Source organism: Mustela erminea, chromosome 14, assembly GCF_009829155.1.
Source record: "Mustela erminea isolate mMusErm1 chromosome 14, mMusErm1.Pri, whole genome shotgun sequence".
NCBI lineage: Eukaryota > Metazoa > Chordata > Mammalia > Carnivora > Mustelidae > Mustela > Mustela erminea.
Window position 1 is genome coordinate 37,796,311 of NC_045627.1, and position 24,207 is coordinate 37,820,517.

Here is a 24,207-nt window from a genome sequence, read left to right on the forward strand (position 1 = left end):
AGCCTCATTCCCCAGCTCCTGGCTGCTGGGTGTTCTCTTGTCTCTTCCTCGGTGTTCTGGAAAGCCAGGGCAAATGAGCCACACTCTCACCCACTTGGATCCCTACCATATCCTTAACCCACGCCCTTGGCCGCAGGATGTTCTTTGTGTTTTCTCCAGTTTGGTCAGCTTTTCCTCTCCTGATCAAGCCAGCAGCCGTCCCCACGCAGTCCTGTTCACAGCTGAGCTTGTCTGTCCCGTTTTCCCATCTGCGTGGCGTGGCGTTATTAGGGTGGTTGGAAGTTTCTGTTCAGTTGTCCTAAAATCCACTCTTCCCCTTCTAGATTCTCTGTGCTCTGCATCTGCTCTGTGCTCTGCAACGGCTGTTGCAGTGAGTGTAGATCAACCGAGCCTCTGGCTGCTTTACAAATTCCAGCAAAGGGCTTTCTTTTTAAGCGCTGTTTGGCGTTGTGCGCAACCTCTCCCAGCGGACTCCGAAAGCTGGAAATTGACAACATCCCTCACCCTTTCTTCTCAGGAAACACCTTTCTTCTCAGGAGTTGGGAGCCTTTGATCCACTTCATTTCTGCCTCATTTCTGCCCCACAGCTTCCCAGAACGTATCTCCTGCTGTCCTTTTGCAGGGGTGTGGGGAGTAGGGTGCCAGTATGCCCTTTAGTAGCCTCTACTGCCCGGTTCTGGCTATTTCTGGGAGTTGCAATCATTTGAGAATGGCCTTCCGACTTCATCAATTTGCTGGCCCCGGGGGCCTTTCTGAGGCCTTCTATGGAAATTCACACAGCTGGGGAGTGACGTATGCATTCACTCAACGAACACTCTTGCACACCTACTGTGTGCCCACCAATTTGTGCTGAAGGGAGGGGTCAGTGCTGAAGCTGTGGTCCCTGCCCTCCAAGGGCTTCTGTTTCATCCCAGCAGGGAAGCTAGAGGAACAGGTACCAATGGTGCTGCGGGTGGAAATGAGTGTCAAGAAGTCGACTCACAGGATGAGTGATGGGGCGCCATGGGGGGGCTGGTTTTGACTCAGCGGTTCCAGATGGCCTTCCGGAACAGGTGCCCTTGGAGCTGAGGTGGAGAGGTGTAGGAGAGGCAGCCACACGGAGCTGCTGAGGGAGAACATTCTGGCAGCAGGTGCTCCCTGCAAGACCAGAGATCGAAAGGGAACTGGCTGGGCATTTTCAAGGAGCAGAAAAGAGATGGGTCAAAGGCGTTGTGGGGTAGGGGGGTGGGAAGCTGGAGAGAACTGGAGGAGGCGAGGTAGCACCATCAGCGGGAGCCTGGCCAGGCCCTGCAGCCTGCGAAAGATGTTTTTTCTGTTACCGTGACCTCAGTGGGGAGCCGGGGGGTGGGGGTGACATGCTCTGAGTCACCTTTCTTAAGGAGCCCCCTGATTGCTGTGTTGAAAATGGGGCTGTCAGGAAGCGGGGAAATGTAGCAAAACCGCACAGGAGCCCCCCCTCCCGCCCTTTAGCCACCTGTTCCAGCCAGCAGGTGCTTTCCAGCATTGGAAAGGCTCTCTTACAGTTTGCCATTTTCCTCTCGGGGTGGCAAGAAGTCGGAGAACCCCAGACCCCTTATTATGAAACCCAGAAAGTCCAATGGAGACCGCCTTTGGAACTCTGCCCAGGAGGACAGGGAGTGGGCACCTTTGGTCTTTGTGACAGAGGCTCTCCCAAGTCAGAATGGCCCAGGACTCTGAACCCTAGCCCTAGCCTTCTGCTACCAGACCTACCCCAAGTGCCCAGGAGGGGGTAGAGAAAACCCCAAAGCCAAGGCCCACCCCTATTCTGCTCCTGCCTCACAGAGCGATTCCAAGCAAGCCACGTCCCCACTCTGTGCCTCGGGGTGCACCTCGGAAAAACCACCGGTTGTCCCAATCCATCTAAGACTCGACCAACCTTTGGGTCCAAGAGGACCTGGGTGGGAAGAGGGGGCCACCTGAGCTTCCACCTTCTCTCCTGCCCCCGGGGGGGGGGGATCCTCCTCCCTTCCCTGAACTTGCTCTGGCCGCCTCTGCTTCCCAGTATGGGCAGAAGGATCTGGCACCGCCATGGGCCTCATCCACCCGCCGTCCTTTCCCAGTCTGCCTGTGTGTTTATTTATTTGGTGTTCCCTGGAGCATTTCACCAGTTAGGAAGAGGGAAGCAGCCAGAATGGAGAAAAAATGGAGCACTTTGAAGCCAAGCCGCCAGGGTTCAAACCCTGCTGGGAAGCTTTTGATCTGTGTAACCTTAGGAGACTTCATTTATCCTCTCTGGCTCAGTTTTCCTATCTGCAAAATGAGGACAACAATAGGACTGACCTCACCATACTGTTACAAGGATTCAGTGAGTTAATATGTATGTTTGAAACCATGCCTAGCCTATAAAAAACCTTCTTTAAGTGTTAACTGTTTTTATTACCCCAGCCCTGAGAGAGAGGTGTATCATTGTGTTTCTTCAGAGAGGAGGCAGTCAAGGCTCAGAGAGGTTAAGGGGCTTCCCCAAGGTCACACAGCCAGTGGGTCACAGAGCTTGGCCTTGAATTCTCAATCCTATGCTTCTTGCTTGCCCTGGGGAGCTCTGCATTTGCAGCCCCATCTCCCCATTTGCAAAGGTTTGGTCCCACCCAAGCAGGTGGGTCTCCCACCTCCAGCATGACTGTGGGCAGGGCGAGGGGGTTGGTAAGGCAAGGTGAGCGGGGACACATCTGGCAGGAGCTAATTCCTATTTCAGGCAGGAGATGACACGATTCATTTGTTTGAGGGGCACAGGAAAAAAAAAAAAACAGAGAGAATTACCCACCTCCCCAAGGAGAAAACATCACCAAATAAATAAATAAAAGAAAGCAAATGACAGGGAGAAAAAGCCATATTCCAGGATACTGGGTTTACTTGGAGGGTTGAGAGGGGAGGGGAGTAAGCAGTGAGAAGAGGCGGTTGTTCTCCTGCTAATCTGGGCCTTGTTTTTATCCATCACCCTCATTCTCCATTCCATGTGTGTTCCAGGCCTGTCGGGGAGCCCAGCCTGCAACCTTGTATTTATTTAAATTTATTTTCCCGTTTATTCTTATTCGTCAGTCTGTCCAGTGTGTGGTTTCTCCGGCCCCTCTCCCTACGCAGCCCTGCACGGTGGTGGCTGTGGGCCCCAGGGGCCTTGGCCAGGCTTCCTTTCAGCCCCAGAAGTGGGGGCCCTCTGCCTCCCCAAGGCATCCATGACTCTGGATAGAGAAAAATCTGCATCTTTATTTTCACTAACCTGCAACTGACCATTAGCCCTCCCTTTAATTATGAAAATAGAAACAAACAGGGGTATGAGTAGTACCTGGGGCTTTGACCCAAGAGAAACCTCAGATATTCTCATACCATATTTCGGGTGTCTTGGGATCTCAACCTACCATTTACAGCTATCACTACTTTGAAATTATAGCCGATGTTAACCCCCTGGTAAATCTTATTGTTTAATGCATTAAGAGGCACCAAATTCTTCTTTAACACCCTTTTAACACACCTGGTAACTATTTCAACATACTTTGACTTTGTGGTCCCATGTGTTTTGTTTTTTCCCATTTAAAAATGTTATTCCAGAAAGGGGGTCCGTGGGTTTCACCAGACTGTCAGAGGGGTCCTTGGCACGAAAGATGAACAAACCCTCCTTAATTCCCTGCTCCTGAATGGCCACCCTTTAGCCCAGCTCCCTCCTTGGGCTTTTGCTATGAGGCTGACATTCTGCCGGCTGGCAGAGTTGGCCTCCTGAGTCACACATCCGTTTGGAGCGGGCTGGGAGCAGGGAAGCTCCGGGTCCCACATTCAGCGGAGGGTCTGTTTTCCAGCTCTGGATGCACCAGGCCACTGTTCCACTGGGCTCCCTCTATCCGTCCACCAGTAACAACACAGGCAATATACGTCCCTATTACCCCAGGGAGTGATCCCAGTCGCCCTAAACTCTCTCTGCCTGCTGAGGGGGCCCAGAGCATGGATCTCCATTTTCCTATTTTCCGAAGCAATTTGAACTAGAAACCAAACTCTAGAAGAAGTGAAAAGATGGAGAAGAGGGGGAGGGGCAGGCTGCCAGCATCCAGGAGAGCCCACGTGAGTTTTTGCCTTTTCTGTGGATGGATGATTATCCAGCTATCCAGACTCTTGTTTCCCCTGTATTAGGGAGATAAGCCGGATCTGGCTGGAAATCACCCACCTCCCACTGAATCCCCTGGGCGGTGTAAGGGAAGTAGATAGAATGCCTCCAACATCCTGTGCCTCCCACCCAGCTCACGAGTTCATCAGTGACGCAAAACTGGGAGCAAGCAGGGAGTGAGAGCTCTGGCCCAGGGAGCAACCAAGATGAGGCACATTCAGAAGTAGAGGTCAGCACTGCCCTTCTCCCAGTCCCCATGCCCCAAGCCAAGGGGCCCATCCTGGCTCCTCCAGTTTCTAAAAGTTTCTCTAATGATCTGGCTGCATAGCCGGGTGAGCATCCGCCCACAGCCGTGTCTACACAGCCGGTACCTGGACTCTGTGGGGCCTGGGTGAGCGTGGCTCTGCACCTTTGCTTGCCTGGCAGCGGGCGGGGGTCTGTTTGCAAGACCTCTGTTGTTTCCCAGCTTCAGCTCACTTTTCTGAGGTTCTTCCCCCCAAGATTTAGGTTCTCCAGGAAAATATCTGTTGACTTCAAAGCAAAGACATTCTGGAAGGGAAGGAAACCAGGGGGAGCAGGGCAGCCCCGTCTGCTCTTTTTCCTATTAATTTCTCCCCAGTTGCCTTCACTGAGGCTCTTATTATGACGATGGTGATTATTAGGATTTTTCTGTGCGTGGCTGCATCCCGTGGTGTGATTCCTCCCAGCATGCTAAGCTCCAGCCTCCCTGAGGACCAGAGGGTGTCCTCGGCTTGATTCTGACACCTCCTAATTTAGTCTCAGCCGTAAATCTAATTAGCGTGCTATTTACACCAGGCCCAGTAGCCCTGGCGGGGGTGTGAAGCAGGCAGCCCCATTCCTCACCCTCTCCCCTCCCCCGTGCCTGCTCCCCAGCTGGGCCAAGTCCCCTCCTGCAGCTAGATGAGGGCTTTCATCTTGGGCATGGGGATTGTACCGCTTCAGCCACCTCCCTGGCAGCTGACCCTTACCCCATCCCACTGCTGTTTGGGATGGGAAGTAACAGGAGTCACTTTGTCCTTAGGAGTCACACTTCCTAAGTGGAGAGCCTGGTCTTCCCAAACACCCCCACGGGGATCAGAAGCAGAATTAACACACTTCCTCCATCCTCTTCCTCTCTGTGACCGCCTAGCCGCTTCATGCCCACTACGGTGCCCCTTTTACCATGGGCCCCCGTGAGCCCGGTCTCACCCTAGGACGTGATTTCTTCCTCCCATGGTCCCCCTCCTACCCCATTGGCCACCCCCATCACACCCCTGACGGCTACAGATGGCGTGTCTTGTTTATCCCCCATCTCAAAGAGTAGGGGTAAACATAGCCCAGCTGGGAGTGGTCCCTGCATGTCTCACCCCATCATTATTCCCACAGGCAGAGAAACATCCTAATTAACAAGCATCAGGGATGGCAGAGCCCCGCTGGGCAGCAGAGGTGAGGGTGAGCCACTGAGGGGGGGCATGGAGCCTCCTTCCCAGAGCCAGAACCCAGCGCCGCTTGCCTGAGTTTCTGCAGAATCTGTTACACATCTGATTTGAAAAGGAATTGAGAGTGAGAATAAATTCTCAAAATCAAGGTTGTCAGACGTCCATATCCCCGGTTAAAAGGTGCAGGTTTTCCTCCTCTTGGTTCTTGACAGGTGCCCTGGGTCCTGTGTCAGAGAGCAGGTGATATTTCTGCTTCTCTACATGGGCAGAGCTAGCCTCCAAGGAAACCTTGGTCAGAGCAGTGCCAGAGCTATACCAGGCAGCCAAGCGCCCGGGAGGGGCACCCACAGGCCTGGGGCAGGCGAGTGGAAAAGCTGTCCTAGAGGGATTCTTGCATCAAGCGGGGGTGGGAATTAATTCATTAGTTTATGTAGTCGACAGATACTTGTTGAGTACCTGCTGCTTTCCTGATGCTCTTCGAGGAGCTGTTTGTTCACAAGAGAAGGCAGCGGCCAAAGTCCCGCCCTCAGGCCGGGTCCATTGCAGGGGCGGAAGATTGAAGAAACCAGTAAATCTACAGCAGACAGCAACCAGAGCCATGGAGGAAAATAAATCAGGGTAGGGGGCTCAAGGCAGTCCCGGGGAGGCGGAGGGGTCGGAAGAGGCCTCTCTGATGAGGTGACATTTAGGAGATACCCCATGAAGATGCGGTAGGCCCATGGACACTTGGAGGAAGAGCTCGGCAGGCAGCGGGCATGGCAGGCGCATGGCTGCGGTCAGGAGTGCACCTGCGCATGGTGCGGGAGGCACGAGGAGGAGTGGGGAGGAGCGGGGAGGCCTGGGACTAGTGGAGGAGGTCAGATAAGCAGCTGTGCCTTTAGGGCTGGACTTATGCAAAGCCTGAGGGAGGCAGGAAGCCACCTAAGGGTAGTGAGTAGGGAGTGAGGGCCTTACAGAGTGAAGTATGGAAGGACAGTCCTTGAAAGTGACCCAGGTGTCCATCCACTGCTGAGCACATATGGTGTGGTAGCTCCACAGCGGAATGTTACTCGGCCCGGCCACCTGCTGCCACGTGGATGAATCTAGAAAACCTTGTACGAGGTAAAGAGGCCAAACACAAAGGGCACATAGTATACGGGGCCTTCTGTATGAAATGTCGGAACAGGCAAATCTGCAGACTCGTGGCTGCAGGGAGAGGAATGCGATGTGATTGTTCATGCGTACAATGTTGCCTCCTAGAATTGTGGGAATGTTGTAGAACTGTAGAGAAGGGGCAGTTGCACAACATCGTGGATATCCTGAAAACCACTGAATTGTACACTTTAACATGTAAAGATGGTGAATTTTATCTTAAAAGAAAATTATTTTAAAGGTGTAACGTTTCGCAGGCGAGGTAAACCCAACACCAGGCAAGATGGGCGCAAGGCAAGATTTATTAAAGGCACTCTCCGGCGAAGTTTCAGGGCTCAGGAGAAGGGGAGCCAGGAAAGTCACCCCGGGAGGAGGTGGGTGCCCTCGGGTGAGGTTCCTCGGCTCCAACTCAGGGAAGGGGAGTGGGGGAAGTGGCACTGGGAGGGAGTTGGCAGGGGTCTTTTATCGGGCCAAGGTAGGGCATGGGCTCACATCCATATATTGTAGGGTATTTGGTGATCGTAGGGTATTTGGTGTTTGGAGGGTATGGGGTGGGGGGTCCTGATACTTCTGTTTCCTGCGTAGGTATCCAGTTACCTGTGGAGACGTGACCTGGGCATACATCCTTTTGGCGGGAGAGTCAAGGGTTAAGGAAAGGGGTGGGGAGGAGGCTGGACGACTATGGCCCAGCGGTCATTTCTATTGTTCCTCCTGCACTCCCGGAGCCCACTGACCCAACAAAAGGATGCGCTGGCTGATGGGTAAATAGACCACCCAGGGCAGGGCCATCGCTGGGAAGGACGGCAGTTAGAGGTGCTGGTGGGGAGTGAGAAGAGATCAGCTCCTGGACCCATTTTGAATGGAAAGTCAAGGATTTGCTGGAGTGGGTGTGTGTGTGTGTGTGTGTGTGTGTAGGGGTGTGTGTTACAATGACTGCACAAGGTGTTTGACCTGAGCCCTTAGAAACATGGAGTCCTTCCTTCCTGAGATGGTGAAGCAATATGTTTAGTGAAGGGGAAGTGGAATCTGTAGTTTAGCTTTCAACACGTTACATTGGACATGCTTGTTAATCATCCATATGGAAACATCGAGAAGGCAGAGGGGGTGTGCTCATAAATGCACAACGAGTGGCTCTGGGTTGGGAGCCCCTCATTTGTAGCACTCGGTGGTCTCTCTGGGGTAAGCCCTCCTATCACACACCTACCTCAAGCCACCAGCATGATTGCAGCTGGCTAGATCCCAGAAACCTAGCACTTGGCTCTCCAGAGCCCACCATGTGGGCCCAGGCTGGAGATGGAAATGTAAGTGTCACCAGCACCTGGGCTGTATTTAGAGCCACAGGTCCAGCTGGGCTCACTGACGCAAGGGGTGTGGGTGTAGGGAGAGGGGGGCTAGGCATCCTGGTGTTCACCTTAAGGGAGGTGGGAATGAGCCAGCAAAGAAGTAGCCTCCCAGGGAGGAGGAGGACCAAGAGGGAGCACAAGAGGACAAGAGCGTGATGGAGGAGCTTGGCGGGGGTGCTGGACAGGCACTGTGCAGGACTAGGGGCAGGACTCAGGAGAGGGAGGAGGCAGCCAGCCCTAACACGCAGCAATATTTGCCAATTAGCATATGGATCTGTGTTTACTTTTCTGTTTTCAGCATAATGACTCTTAATTGCCCTCATTAGGGAATGTCCAAATCCGCTAAAGTTTACAGAGCTGGCCAACCAGGGTTGTTGGGTTTCTTTTGTTTTTTTGTTTTTTTGTTTTGTTTTTTTCTTAAATCCGCTTGATACTCGGCTCCTTGCCTTCAAAGCCCTTCCCTGGCACACTGGTAGGCTCACCTCTTAGAGGCATGCAAGACTGCCCCCTCCAGCTCAGCTCATCTGTGCAGATGCTAACTGGTCCTCTAGGGACAGGACTGCTTAGATAAGCAGACGGCTAAGGGGAAGTGAGAATCAAGTGATCTCAAAGGCTTTATAAGAAGGGAGAGCCGCCAGTCTCAAACACTATGTTCTGTATGATTCTTTGACATTCTCAAAAAGATGAAACTATAGTGGCAGAGAACCCACCAGTGGTTACCAAGGGTTAGGAGTGGGAGAGGGGTTGACTATAAAGGTAAGCAAAGGAGAGTTTGGGGGACAGTGGAACTGTTCTGCGTGCTGGTTGTGATGGGGTAACACGATTTTATACATGTGTTAAAATTCATAAAATTGAATACCCCAAAATGTCAATTTCACTGCAGGTTAGTTTTAAAAATTATAAATTATTGATAACCTCTTCCTCCCCCACACTCCCCAGAAAGAAGAAGTGAAAGGTAGCAGCTTAAATAGCACCACTCAACACCATCCTTCTCTCCACTGTCATTTAATACACACCACCTATAAAGCCAGAAAGGTAGACGAGGGCCTTGAATACCAAGAGGAGTTTGAACGTAATTCAGCAGGCACGTGGGAGCCATCGATGGTTCCTGAGCATGAGTGGTATCCTCAGAGCTGTACTTTAAGTTGATTAACCTGGACACCAGGAGAACAAGGACAGTGACAGGAGATGATAGCAGATGGCCAGAAGGGCAGGGACTGGTTGTGGGGGTCTGTGGGGTTGGAATGCCACTAGGATTTGGAATCCCAGGAACAGGAATGGCAGAAACCCAGAAGGGCAGTCTAGGAGGCAGAAAGAAAATGGGAGCTGTCTGCTGGCTAGACAGTGGCCAGGCCCTCCTGGTGTCTGCTCTCTTCACCTCAGATTAGTTCCACATCTGAATGCCTTCTACCCACCCTTGCCCACTCCCTCTATTTCTGTCTCTGTTTTACTTTGAGTCTGATTGTCCTCTCTTGCCCCCCCTTCCCAACCTTCCTCCTGCCTCTGTCTGTTTCCTGGCTTTTCCTCACACCCAACACATTCACAGATAAACACACCCGTAGCCCATTCATGCACGTATGCCTTCGTGCATTCAACCATAGTTGCTGTGTGCCCCATGTGAGTGCCTTGCAAGGTGTGGAACGGGTTAGGTAGGAGGGGCTCTTTGCAGGTCTGGGCAGCTGGGTTTGACTTCTAGAACACTGCCATGGCTGCTAAGTGACATGCAGGGCTGTCCCCAGGCATGTTCACCCATCTGCTTGAAGCCTGGCACTCTGTCCCAGCCCAGCACCCGACCCCTTAGGGCATTTGTGTGTTTTTGTTCATGGGAAGGGGATGCAAACCTGGGCCGACCTCCCTGGCAGGGGGTTAGGATGGGGAGGGAGATAAAATCATTCCCAGATCCCCAAAGCCCAGGTGCCTGGCCTCTACACTGTTTAGAGCTCTGCCCTCCGGGCCTCCTGAGGCAAAGGGATCCCTCATGTTGAAAGGCAGCCCAGAGAGGGCAGTTGGCCTGAGGTCACAGCGCGTATCAGTTCAAGGGCTCCCGGGACCCTGTCCTCCGCCCCCTCAGCCCCTCCCCACCACCCGGAGGCCTGGGGAGGTGGACTGGAATATAAAGCGGTGTGATTAGCAGCAGGCAGTGTGCCCTCCCGATTTCCATAAGACATTTAGATTTCTTTGCCTTGCCACACATTTCTCTCTCTGTGGGAACAGGGAAATAGTTTTAGCATGGTAAATAGACAGAGCCAGGCAGCTGCTGAGTGCAAAGCCAGCTCCCAACCCTACACCAGCCTGTCTCTCCTCCTCCTCCTGAGGCCCCTTGAGGGCTGGATGCCGCCTCCGCCAGCCATCCTGCCCCTCAGGCCACACGATCCTTCCCAGCCTGGGCCCCAGAGGAAGCCAAGGGACAATTCCAGGCTTGGGACAGACCAGGATGCACACCCTTTTTTCCCCCCCTGCATTGTGGATTCTCCTTCCTGCACCTCTAAGAACACGGATACTCCACTTTGGCCCTTACCCCCACCCCAGCCAGAGCTCCAGTGTGGGTTTACCAGTCGGGGGAAGGGAGGGAAGGAATTGACACCAGGTATTGGGGGTAAGGTCCAAGTTGGCAGATTCTGATCTCAAAGTTAAGAATGTGGCCACCTGTGCTGGGAGGTGAGCCCGGGTTGCAGGCAGGACCGCAAGGAAGGCGTTGTTGAGCTTTCCACTTGGAGCATGTGCCTTTCAAACAGGGTCCCTTGCAGGAGAGAGGGAAGGACAGAGGAAGGATGTATGGCCTGGGGGAATCCTTGAGATCTCCCTGGGTGCAGGGCGGGTGGAATGAAAGGAGTCATTCTGGAATGAAGAACTCAGAGCCCCTGCCTCATAAATCCTACATGGCCCCCTGCTGCATGCCCATGAATTTCCATGTGGCCTGAGATGGTACCTGAGATCCCATGGGCCTTCCACATAAACCTGCCCTTTGACCATGCCCACAAGCACTAGTAAGGTGAACCTTGGCCTCATGGCCAGTCCCCGTAAAGCCACTTCATTTCTCTAAGTAACCCTGAGACTGATTGCTCTGATACCTAGAGATCCGGGGCAGCCCAAAGATTCGAATCCCACCAGAAATGGCTATTTACTTGAGGCATGGGAATGGAGGCCAGCGTGGCTGGTTCCAACTTGGGGGAGGGGGGTAGTTACAGTTAGCTCTGCTATTTTCAGAGGACATAGGTGGGGGGACAAGATGGGACCCTCCCAGAACAGAGGTCACCGGGGCTGAGCAAGAGCCCTTGGTCAGCCATGTTACCGTCGTCGCTGGCAGAGAACTTGAGCCTCCAAGGTAATGCCGCCTTTGGGGAGCACCTGTCAGACACTGGGGCTGGTGTGTCAGATGCTCAGAGCCTTGTGTGCCATGCTGACGGCCTAACCGCCTCACCCGTGCAGAGGGGACGACCTACCCTGCTGGGCTTTCAGACGTGCCTCGTGGCATTGGACACCAGCTCTCCAGGTTTGCCTGCAATGGCCTGGGTTTTAGCACGTGTAAGTCCCACGTCCCGGGCAAACTGGGGCAGCTGGTCACCCAGGGGCAGGCCTGAGAGGTGGCCTGGTTTTTCCTCACACCTCCCCATTTATACACGTTGAGAAACAGGCTCTGAGCCAGACAAGCCTGGAATGCAGGAGAGAGGCAGGTGGTCAGGGATAGCTGGGCTCTGGAAGGCTGAGATTCCCATAGTGCACGAGGGCAGTGGGCTGCAAATCAGGAAAACAATTTGATAGCACCTGTCCCTCATTTACCTTAATGCGAGTACCCAGTGCACGTTATAATGCACTTCCCAGAAGAGACAGGGCTGGCTGCGGGGCCGGGGACAAGATCCCGGGGGGTGGGGGGAGGTGGCACGTGCAGGTGAGTAGCACCTGCCTGCCTCGTGCTCTCGTCTGTGAGCTAAATAATACACACGTCCACACGATGAAATTGACAGCTCTCTAGTATTCTTTCCCCAAAGTGCCAGCTGCCGATCGGATTGAATTAGATTTCACAGGGGTTTTTGCAATACATGGAATTCACCAGCAAATTACTCTTAAAGAGGGAAAATCAATCATTTGGAGCAGAGATAAGCTGAAGGCAAGGCAGCCTTGGATTGATCCCGTCTGTGCAGGCGTGTGTGGAATTCAGCAGATAACCTGGGGAGAGGAGGAGGGGGAGGCTGGCAGAGAGAGGGCTGGAGGTGGGGAAGAGGGGGGGAGGAGGAGGAGGGAGGGGGAAACAGGAGGGGTGATGGAAGAGGAGGGAGAAAAGGAGAAATGGAAAAGAGACCAGGGGGAGAAAGAGCGAGGAAAGAAGGGAAGAGCGGGACAAGGCAAGAGTGGAGGAAAAGATGAAGGAACACAAAGGAGGGTTAGAGAGGGCAGCAGCCAAGGAGGACGAGGAGAGGGGCCTGGAGCAGCCGCAGGAGTGGAAAGCAATCCGAGAGAGCACAGCAGACATTGAGGGCCCTTAGAGAATCACCCCGGTTTGCAGTTCTGGAAACTGAGGCCCAGGGAGAATGAAGGGCTTGCCACACTCATAGTGACGAATGGCCCATGCAGGGAAAAATGGTTCCTGCCCGTGTTGTTCAAGGGCCCAAACCGCGAAGGAGCCTGGGGGGCGGGGATGGGTGGGCCGAGAGCCTGAAACCAGGGCAGGGTCCTTCAGCTGATGCAGGCCTGAGAGGCAGCCCACTCTCAGGGCGGAGAAGCTGAGACTCTGGGCCAGACAAGCCTGGCACTCAGGAGAGGAAGACAAGGCTGAGAGACCAAGCATGTACTGTGGCCTTTGCTGGGGCCCTGGGTTGGGACTGTGTCCAGGAACAGGGCGCTGGGTCGGGGGACTGTGAGGAGACAGAATCAGAAGGTTTCAATTGCCAGGAGGTACCGTTGGCAGTTCCCCCGGACTCTGAAACTTGGAAGATCCATGGGAGTTGAGCCAGAGATGGGGGATGGAGGCGGTGCCCACCGCACGGCTCCTCCGGTGGCCTGCTGGACTCTGCCTTCACGGCGGGCGGCCTGGTGTGCTGGGCATGGGACGCTGTGGGAGAAGTGGTGACGGGAAGGGGTGCCGAGGGCCCTGCCTCCTGCCAAGGCTCACATTGGTGTGTCTGATTAGGGTTAATTAAGGGAAAAGCTGGACAAAGGGGTGATAAAGGCTCCATCTTCAGTGGACTTTGATTTCCAGCCGCTCAATAGCATGGGTGAGACCAATAGAGCACAGGGGCGAAGGGAGACCTACAGCCGCTGGCCGGCATGGGGGGATCCACTCACCCCCACACTTACCTAAGCCTTTGCCCATCCCTCTCTGCCCCCTTCATTTTGGCCAAGCAATAGAAATCCGCCCTTCCCTAGGGCTTCCTCCTCCCCTCCCCCACTCCTTTCCAGAACAAGGATAACAACCCTTATTTACTGAACCCTCACTCGGTCCAGGCACTTTACCAGAATCTTGCAGCTTATCGGTAAGAGTGCTGTCAGGTGGCCCTCCTTCTGTCCATTTTGCAAAATAGAAGATTGAGGCACAGAGGGATAAGAGCTTTTGTGCAAAATCCCACAGCTGAAGAAGGCAATTGCTTCCATCTAGAGTCAGGTCCGACCCCAAGAGGCTGTTGCTTTGAGCCACCACTGAAGCTTAGGGCCCCACACCCCGGAGTCACTGGTCACGGGGCTCTCCCTGGCAGGTTGAGTCCTGGATGCAGTTTCTGTGAGGGTGGTGCTCTCGGGGTGCCTCTGGGCACTCAGGACCCCAGCCCCATTCCTGGCTCACCTAAGGGCAGCCTGCCAGCCCACAGATCTCCCTGGTTCTTCTCTGTCTTGTTTCAAAACACTGCCCAGCACTCCCAACATAAAGGCTACCTTGGGCCTTGCTGCCCTTCCCTGGTCTTTTCTCTTCTGTGGAATGGAATAAAGATTCCTTGCAGGGCATATCCTAGCTCACAGGGTTAGGGAGGTCAGTACCCCTAGCATCTGGGGTACAAAGGAAAAAAAAAAAACAACACAAAGTTCCTATCAGAGAGCCTCCTGTCTTGGGCAAGAAAACCTAACTCCTATCACCCACCAAAACAAGACGGTGCAAGGAGGCAAGTCTGCTTCTTAACCCTGCTGGTATGCCTTGTTCTCCAGCAACGGGAGTATGTTGCCCAAGCCCTTACAGCTAGAGAGTGACAGAGCCTGTTCCCCAGCCAAACCTTACTCTCCACTGCACATCACATCACTGGTCCCCAATCAGCTACTCCCCTGACCATAGCAGGGAGATGAACCTCTCCAAGGGGTGGATGGGCAGCAAAGTGTCTGGGAGGAGGGGGCAGTGAGAACCAAGCAAGCAACAGCTGTGTGGGAGGCATCTGCGGGCCTGGGGTCCAGGGAAGAGTCTGGGGCTGGGTCAGACCATCGTCCTTTGGAGAGCAGGTCGTCTGCAAGGGGTACGTGCCAGCGCCTGCAGGTGACAACCAAGGGAAGCTATACTCAGAAGTCAGGTGCAGACCCTAAGAGAGCCCAGGCCACCCCCCTGCAAGCCCAGGGCTGGGCTCTGCGCCAGGCGGCGTCGGCTGGAAGGAGGAAAAGTTCCTCAAGCCAGGCAGTCCTTAACAGAACCGCCGCCCTGGACCCTCCCAGAGTTGTGAGTGGTCAGGGAGCCTGCAGGGAGCCCAGCACATACAAAGCTCTCAGTTACTAATTGGGGAAAATGCGACTGGATCCCTTCATGGAGCTGAGTGACCCCTGGCACGTGGGTCCGCTGGCCGTGGGTGCGGCAGAAAGGCTAGGAAGGGTGTCCTTTCTAGGCGGTGCCTGCTGGGCCACCGCTCCCAAGGCCACGGCCCACGTCCAGCAGCGGGAGGTGGGGGGGAGGCAGGGCTGAGGGGAGCTGAGGGTGGGGGGACAGCCCCTTCTGGCAGCAGCTGATAAGGAGGTCTGGACCAGCCGGCTGCCCTCCGCGGGGTGGCAAGCCTTCAGTCACCAGAAGCGGAGCGCAGTGCGGCTTGGCTGCGAGGGGTGGGGACGGTGGGGAGTGAGGCGTGATCTCCCGCGTCCTTCCGCCTTCCTCTAAACAAATAAAGCGGAGCTGTCGCAGCCCCGCAGGCAGCCACTGGTGCCCCAGCCTGATGCGGGGAGGGCAACGCTGCTGCTTGGCTCCGGGACCCGCGGCTGCCAGCTATCAGCCTTTTCATCGCCCCTCCCAGCTGGAAGAGAATTTAATCCACCGGCCTCCTCTCCACACACACTGGGACTCCTTTTGATGTTCCTCCTTATCTCCCTTCCCAACAGATTTGCCCCTCAACAGTTCCAAGAGGGCCTCCTGCCTCTGTCCGCCCCACACCCTCCCAACCCCAGTGAACCGCTCTCCCGTTGGGCCTGGCAGCGAGTGAGAGGCAGGCTCTAGCCCTCCACCTGCCTGGGTCCCTGACCTTGGCAGAGGAGCCTTCCCCTGGGCCTCAGTCCTGCCCCTAGGAGAATGGGGGAGGAGCCCACCCACCTGCACCCTCCCGGGCCAGTTCTTTGTTGGGAGCCGTGTTGTGCGGTGGGAGGGGCTGGAGAGCGGGGTGGTTGAGAGCGCCCATGGAGCCAGAGACAGAACAGACCCAACTTCAGATCCTTCGCTGGCAGCTGTGAGGCCTGAACGAGTTGCCCTCCCGGGCCTCGCTTTCCTTCTCCAAGAAAGGGGTGTGTGAATGCTGATGTCCATAAAGATTCTGGTTAAGTCCCGTGGGGCACACAGTTAGGGCTTAATGAACAGGAGCTGCCTGGCAGAGGACCGCAGTTAATCGGGGTTCCGCACCGCTTTGGTGACCTGGGTGAGTATCACACACACATCCCAGCCCAAGGGGGTCCACAGTCACAAGCCAAGTCCCAGCAGGACCTGGCCGCTGGGCAGGTTTTAAAAGGGACAGGCTGAGCATTTAATGAGACTTAGCGGAAAGGTTGCCCGGGGGTCTCAGGACCACTGCAGCAGGGAGTGAACTCGCCCCAGGTGGCAAATCTGGAAGGGCAGGGACCTCATTCCTTGAGACCCAGAAACCTGGCCTGAGGGGTCAGGTACCCAAGCTGAGTCCACAGTGCACTGAGTCCCAACTTCCCAGGCATCTCTTCCAGCCCTTGCTCTGGTCCTCTGTCCAGGTACCACGTGGCAGCTCCAGCCCCCACCCCCATACCTCCACAACCCCATGAGCTGTTTACTCTGTTTTCTCTCCGCAGTGGCTCACCCACCACACCTCGCTGGTCAGTCTTCTTCCCTGCTCTCAGGCTTGCTCCCTGCCTTGCGTTGCTCTGTCCTGGCAGTTCTCAAACCTGGGAGTAATAGACACCTGGAGGGCTGGCTGGACGGTGCTGCCCGCACAACCCCGGTGTTTCCGAAGAGTAGATTTGGGCATGGCCCAAAATATGCATTTCTCTTATTTTTTTAAGATTTTATTTATGTATTTGACAGAGATCACAAGTAGGCAGGGAGGCAGGCAGAGAGAGGGGGAAGCAGGCTCCCCGCCAAGCAGAGAGCCTGATGCAGGGCTCTATCCCAGGACCCTGGGAACATTACCTGAGTCGAAGGCAGAGGCTTTAACCCACTGAGCCACCCAGGTGCCCTCCAAAAGATACATTTCTAATGATGTTTTTGATAAAGCTCAGCTACCTGTCCCTGTGCCCTGCTCGAAGAAGCACCTCTCTGCCCTACTGGTTCTCACCCTTGGACGCACATTAGAATGAATAATGTAGAGAATGTTCTGAGGTCCAGAGTTCTGGTCCTCCTCCTCACCCACATCTGATTTGCTTGGTCTGGGGTACAGCTTAGTCATGGGGATATTTTAAAGACCCCCCAGGAGATTTTGCTGGGTGATCCGATGGAGGACTCCCACTGTGCCTCTCCCCCACTCACCCCTCTGGAACCCTGTGGGTGCCGCTAAGCTCCTGCCTGCCCCTACTGGTGTTTCCACAGCCCTAGCTGCACAATGTGGTTCTCTAGGGAGCATGGGCAGCCCCTACGCCCCAGCCTCCTACTATCCCAACAGTCTCACCAGCTCTTCCCCACACACACCTTTGCAAATCCGCTCCCAGTCTGCCTCCTTACTAATTCCTCATTCTTGCTCCATGCCTTTGCAGAGATGGCAGGGGGTGGGTGGCTCCCAGACCAGAAGTAGCAGGGCAGGAGGCACCTGAAACTTGTTAGAAGTAGAAATTCACAGGAATTTCTAATTTCACAAGTCCTGGCTGAGGGCAACAGTCTGTAGCTTACCAAAGCCTCTAGGTGCTTCTGATACACACTAAGGACAGAGTTCCGCGTGTAAAGCCACTTCCTCCATATGGAACCCCTCCTCTTCTAGCTCATTTTCCCTTCGTTTCTAAAGCCAGTTCAGAACTCCCCTTCTTGGGGCAGCCTTCCTGGCTTGGCCTCATCTGCTGGCGCTCGCTCAAATTCCACCCTGGGGAGCTCAACGTTACCTCTGCCTCCTCAGTCTGCTCTGGGAACTCCTATGGTCCTGACCCCACTTCCCTCAGCCTAGATGGCACCCTGGCCTCGGCTTTTATCCCCACTCTGCTGCCAACAAGCTGTGCATCCTTGGGTGACTCACTCAACCTCTCTGAACTCCATTTCCTCTGGAGAGGTTTCCAAGCTCCCATGTTCCTTCATCTCCACCCTACGGCCTGTAGGAAGAGAACCACCCAGAGGACTGGGTGAGGAAAAGCAGCCAAAACCCAGTGGCTTCTTGAGCTTCCACCGTGTCCCTGCTTTCCTGTGGGTTTACACTGCCCGGGACGTGCTCTGGGGCTTTGAGGATGCCCAACATTCCCCAGAAACCACAGAGGAGAATTCTGTGCTTATTCTGGACAGTGTCTGACAGAGAGCAGATACCAGTAACTGTGTGCCGTGCTGTCGTTCATATCGGCTCCTGTTTGTACACTTAGGGAACATCCTTCACGACCCGGCTCTCCGGGACCAAACCCCCACCCAGAGCGATGCATGCCGTGTGCTGCCGTTTGCGGGGGGGGGGGGGGGGGCGGGGAGCCACGGATATGTGGAGCTCGTCGTATGTGCATGACTTTGCTGGGGAAGAGACCCCTGGACGAGGTGCGGTGGCCTCTAGAGAAGGCTCTCCAGCAGCTGGGCCAGCAGGGACAGGGAGACCACAGCGTGCCCTTTACACTTTAGAACTATGTAAAAACCTCCCATGTCTGTATGTATCTTAGCGTTTTCTGTGTTAGGAAGATTGAAACGTGACCGTGCTCGGGGTCGTTTTCTGCAGGGGTTTGGTCTAAGCTCCTGGGAGGAGGACATAGGAGTGTGGCCCATCCCTCTCTCCCCCAGCGCTATCCCCTTCCCGACCTCCCTCTGGGTGAGGACCCAGTGTGCTCTGGACCCCTGGTACCCTCTTCCTCTGCTTCTCTCTCCTTCCTCTGGGTTTGGGGCCCCTCAGACATGAAAGGGGCTCTTCCTCTGAAGCAGGGTATGCTCCTAGGGTCCACTTGGCCCTTCTGCCTTCCTCTGACCTCAGATCTCACCATCTTTTCTTTCCGGTTTCTTCCTCCTCTCCGTGCCTTTCCGGCTCCTTCTCTGTCTCCATACCTTTGACCGACTCCCACTGACAGAACTTGGTAAGTGAGCCTGGGAAGGGCCAGGGCTGGGGGAGGGGGGCAGTCGGCACATGGGGGAGGGGTGGCGGAGGGGGTGTGGCTCCATCGGCCCAGGCACAGCTCAGCCCACCCCCACCTTCTCCGGCCTCCAAGTCCTGTGGTGGAGGGTGAGGCGTTGGTGTCACCTGCTTGGAGCTGTCACACTCTGCCGGCCTTGGCTATTAGTGCCCCTTCGGGCATTTAATTGGGCCTCTGTCAGACGAATGGATTCCATGCCAGGGAGAACTGAGGACTCCACGAGCTGACAGGGCCACGGGAGCATTGCCTGCACCATCTGCGGGAGCCACTCTGGGTTGGGGGGGCTTTGAAGGCCCTGCTGCTTGTCTGGACCCCAAGATTGGCAGTGTTCCTGTTTTGGTAATTTGTAATTGCAAATAGAAAAAACAAAAACAAAAACTCAAGAGATTGGTGGGTAAATGTTCACGTGTGTTCATTTCACAAATGTGTTCGACCACTTGTGGGACAGTCCCAGGGCTGGAAGGATCTCGTGAATTCTCAGGCTTCACTGGGAGTTATCCTTTCCAGTTTTGCCCGGACCATCCCCTTCTGAGCAAGGAAAGGCTTTCAGATGGCCTGGCTGCTCCCCTCCCAGCAGGAACAGGTTCTGGAAGGCATCCCTGGGCAACCAGAAGAGAGGCATGCTTCCTTTGCCCGCCCTCAGTTCCAAAGAAACACACACATAGTGGGGTTATGCTGGGCACTGGGCCAGGGGTGAGCAGCATGGGCAGGCGGAAATTCCCTCCTGGCCCTCGAAGCCCAGGTCTGTAACCCGGTGGCATCTGCAGTAAGGGTCAGGAGAGGTTCTCCACGGATTGGTTACAAACCACAAGCCGTCCCCCTAGGTTGAAGGAGGCTTATTTGGGGGTAGCTACCCCCTGTAGGGAGTTGAATCCATCTCTGAGCAGACCAGACTCTGGGGAGTCAGGAAGCCACGTCTCCCACCTTCAGCAATGGTTCTTTGGATCCGAGGTCTTGGATACTATGGAGAGCTCACACCCTTTATGTCTGAGCCGTGAGTTCAGGCCCCGTTAGAAGGATCAGAAACACCTGACTTGGAGTGAAGCACGCACTCCCCCCCACCCCATCTGAAACCAGGGACTTGAGCTGCTGGGCCGCAGCAGAGCCCTTGGAGGACATGGCAGCTCCTAGCTACCTAGGACCCAGTGTCCTCTAGGTCACCAGTAGCTGGCCACAGTGTAGGGGGTCCACAGGGGTTCACTTCACCATTTAGCTGCTTGAGTAATTCCCATTCCATGTGTAAGGAAGCCAGTGTTCTCCCTGATTGACACCTTCTGGGGGGAGGTAGGGGAAGAAGCCACACCCTGCGCTGTCCCTTGCCCTCTCCTGCCCACGCCTGCCAAGGACACATACTTGCTTCTCTCCCCTCCCTTCCCACCCTCTGTCCTGTCTCCCTGCTGGGTCTTGCAGGTACAGAACCTCTCTAGTTGGGGTCACTGGGACGAAGGAAGGAAGCAGGAGATGGGAAATGAACCGAACCATCTGGAAGGGATATTTGGGGCATCTGAAGGCATAACAAAGGCAAAAAGAACTGGCAGAGACTTCCAGTGGGCCCGGACATGGGCAGGAGGCAGGGTCTGAGAGCCAGACCGGGGTCACCCAGAGGAGGACAGACCGCTCTCGGGTAGAGTGCTTGCAAGACCCGCTATGGACCCTGTCCCTTCTCTACCTCGACCAAAGCCACTCTGCTCCGGACCCGTAGCCTCCTAAGCCCCTTCTGACCGGTTTCTTCTCCATTCTGCCCCAGGGCCTGAACAGCATGTTCGAGGTGTACCTGGTGGGGAACAACTCCCAGCACTTCATCATCTCCCCCACCTCTGTCCAAGGGAAAGCAGACATCCGCATCCGGGTGGCCGTCCCCCTGGACTATGAGACTGTGGACCGCTACGACTTTGACGTAAGGCCCCCCTCCCTTTTTCTTCATCAGGTGGGGGGCTTTCAGCGGAGGTAGAGGGTGACACCATCTCCTGAAATTCCCCCTTCCAGCTCTCCCCATTCTTCCCCTATGGGTCCAACTCTAGGAAGCCCACAGAGCCCATGGCAGGGGCTGCGCTGAGCCTCCCTTTTCAAGGAGGACAAGGAAATGTCTGGGAATTGAGCAGCAATTTACCAGACACGGTCACGGCCCCTGAGACCCATAAGGAGCCTCACTGCCCAAGTCCCCACCGGCCCAGGCCCCAGCAGAATCCGCAGCCATCCTGGCTTCCAGTCCCTGATGGAGAGACTCCCAGCAGCACACACCTGGGATAGACACTGACTCAGACAGGAACTCTGGGTTTGGACCTGCAAAGACCCCAGGGGGACTTAGGGGGACAAGGTTCCGGGAGCATGCAAGAGCTCACCTGGGCCTCTGCTCTGCACACCCAGCTCTTTGCCAACGAGAGCGTACCTGACCACGTGGGCTACGCCAAGGTGAAGATCACCCTCATCAACGAGAATGACAACCGGCCCATCTTCAGCCAGCCGCTGTACAACGTCAGCTTGTATGAGAACGTCACCGTGGGGACATCTGTGCTGACAGTCCTGGTGAGTCCTGCTCTTTCACCGGGCCACTGAGCACTGGGGAAGACCACAGGGAGGCAGCCAGAGGGAATGGGCCAAGAAACATGGGCAGTCAGGGAAGGCGGTGCGCCTGAGCCCTAGAAGCTGTGGTGTTTGTGTCTTAAAACCTCTGGAGACTTTATGATGGGGTTCCCAGGGTCCAGGCAACAATGTGGGAAGAGAACACCAGTATTCTGCCTTGTCCCTGAGAGGAACTGAGTCTAGGTGATCCAGGAGCCCTAGAAATGCCCTCTAGTGGGGATGGGGGCAGCCATCTCCGAGGAGGGCCACAGTCCCTCTAAGCACCAGGGAAGAATGGACTCTTTGAGGGTGCCTGGCCATCCCCAGCTGCCCTTGGCTGGGACTTTGACAAAGGGCCCTTCCAGTGTCCCATTCATATCATTCAGTACCCTTGCTGGCAAGGGACACAAACTCTTAAGTGGTTCAAGCCAAAAGCATATCAGCTCTTATAAATCAAAGTATAAATGATATCAGGCATGGCTGTACCCAGGCACTCCATTAGCAAGAATCTGACTTTAGCACCAGGCTCTGCTTTTCTTACATTGGCCGAGAGGGACACCAACACCCCCAGGCTTGCTTCTTACCAATGTATCAACCCTAGTGGGAAAACAGTCATCTTTTTCATTAGTTCCAGCACAAGTCCCACAATTGAGTCTCCTTGCTGAGCCATGCTGGAGCCCATCATCTTGATCCTCATCTCCCAGAGATGGGTCACATTCTTGCCAGTGGAGCCAGGGGTTAGGTCCACTCCGTGCAAACTCTGTGGGCTAGAAGTGGGGAAGGGGCTATGCAGAAGGGGCTTCTGTTAGCAGAGCAAAGAGGACTGGTTGTCTGGCAGATCAAAGCAGCAGATGTATTGCTACATAAGCTCAGCTCATACGCCTAGTAGGTGCTCAGTACCTGTGATAGATTTGAGCTCACTGCTGCTCTTCTCTGCCCACATGGAAGGGCTCGGGGTCCTCGCTGCCATATCTTGCTCCATTCTTACTCCAAGCCATCGCCTGCTAATCCCAGGCCCACTGTTCTGAAGTGTGTTTACTCTACCAACAGATGGTGTGAAACTGTACTGAGCCCCAGGCCCTTCCCATCTGACAGTTATTAATTTTTCAAACAGATGTTCAGCTAGGCGGGCCCTCAGACATAAACACTAAGTCTACTGTGGCTGTTTCCCTCCCTGCCTGCTTCCCCAGGCTGTGGCCCCCCGGTTTCCACCAAAGTGCTCCTCGTAATCTGTCACCTGGTGCTTGGGGGCCCCCCTGTGGATCCTCTTGCAACGTCTAGGGGCCCAGCTGGAGAGCAAGTGCCGGAGACTTTGGCCTTCTGGACCCAAAGAGTGTCTGCAGCCCCCCTCCCCCCAGCCATCTTCAAACATCAGGGTGAAGGACACCCAGGCAGCCTGGACTTCAGGGCCCCAGCAGGCCAGGGATCATATGGCAAAGAATCCAGGTGTCTGTCTTGGTGGGTGCCCAGGGACTTCTCCCCGGTATTCTTGCTGGGGATGGTGGTCTCACTTTGCAGTCCCAATTTCCCGTGGCCCTGGGGAAGGTTTGTGGAACCTAGGACATGTGGGTGACCTCTTGGCTGGTGAGCAGTTGCTGGTGCCAAGGACAGTGGGTTCGGCCCAGTCTGCTCTGGGGTCGCCAGTGGGGAGCAGGTGCTCACAATGGCTCCTGCCTGCCACCCACAGCCCTACTCCAGTTCCTCTCTGCTTGTTTAATGGATGCATCTAGCCTCCTTTGAGTGTCTCTCCCCTGGTCAGCCTCTAGTCGCTGCATTCGTTTAAGCCTTGCCCACCTCCTTCTCAACCCCCTGGCCCTAGGGCTGTGGGATTGTGCAGGCACAAAAGCCTGTTTCACCCAATAATAAATTCTAGTACCCGGGCTGTGTGCTTACGGGAGCCCACGACCTCTGGAGGAACTGGGGGTCCTGCTTTCCTCGCCTTCGCTGTGTGCCAGTCTATCCACGTCAGTCTGAGGACCTCCGTTTCCTCATCTGCAGAATGGGCATGAGACCTCAGGCTGCTGTCAAGAGGTGTGATGCTGGGTGCAGGAGCTCCCCCTAGGCAGTCCTGCTTACCCACCATCATCTCCCTGTCTCCACCAGGGCGCTTCCAGGGCTCTAGCTGGGAGCGTATTTTGTGGCCACACCTGGCACCCTGCCAGCCTGACCTGGCCTCCCCATCCCTACCCCCACCCCCCATTTTCCAGGGTGAGCCTGATCTTTCCACCTCCTTTGCTGCAGGAGGAGCTGAAGTTATAGCTGCTTGCTCAGGGACTGTGAAATTCCTTCTCCATGACCTTTTCTAGGATGTTATTAAAATGTTTCATGGGCAGTTGTGTCAGGAAAAGAAATTATGAAGAAAAGGAAAATGTTTTAATTTGCACCGAGGGCTGAGGCAGAGCCTGCTGTGAGGGTCCTCCCCAGCCCCCACCAGGCACCGGCCTGGCCTCTGTGGGCTCGTTATCCATCCTGGTCGGGGAGGCAGCAGTCTGACGGGAGTGGAGAAGCTGAGAGAAGAAAGGCCATCATCTCCAGCTTGGTCTCCCAGCCGGGTCGGAGGGCTGGACCCTTGCCCCTCCCTGACCTCCCCCAGCCCAGGTTTTGAGGCCCTTAAGCCCCGCCACCCACCACCAGTTACAGCAAAAGGAATGCCCAGTGGTGGACGAGACAGAGTGGGGACCCAGGGTGCAGAGGCTTGACCTTGACCACCAACTCTGGTCCTGGCCAACCTTGGGTGGCAAGGGCAGAAACTGCTTCTCTTTTTGCAACTTATTTGTAAAATGGGCAAGATGGACAAAGACATGTCCAATGCCCCTTCCAGACCTCGAGCTGATCTCTAAGGGTGTGGCTGTCCCCCGTGAGCCCTGGCTGGAAACAGGCACTTCACACGCACTGTTTCTAACCCCCCACGCGTGCCATCCTTCTCACCGTACAGGTGAGGAAACGGAGGCTCATGTTAAGTAAGACGCAGCTT

At 55.2% G+C, this 24,207-nt stretch overlaps 1 protein-coding gene across 4 annotated transcripts in view; it reads left to right on the forward strand.

Annotated features, from left to right (window-relative positions):
• The window catches only part of CDH23 (cadherin related 23), a 397,771-nt gene that overhangs the window by 220,722 nt on the left and 152,842 nt on the right, over window positions 1-24,207 (forward strand). For all 4 annotated transcript variants that reach the window (XM_032312921.1, XM_032312916.1, XM_032312926.1 and 1 more), the window contains exons 12-14: window positions 18,609-18,614; window positions 20,419-20,568; window positions 21,039-21,197. In XM_032312921.1, coding sequence (XP_032168812.1) covers window positions 18,609-18,614; window positions 20,419-20,568; window positions 21,039-21,197 — 315 coding nt within the window. The remainder of the gene's footprint in view (window positions 1-18,608; window positions 18,615-20,418; window positions 20,569-21,038; window positions 21,198-24,207) is intronic.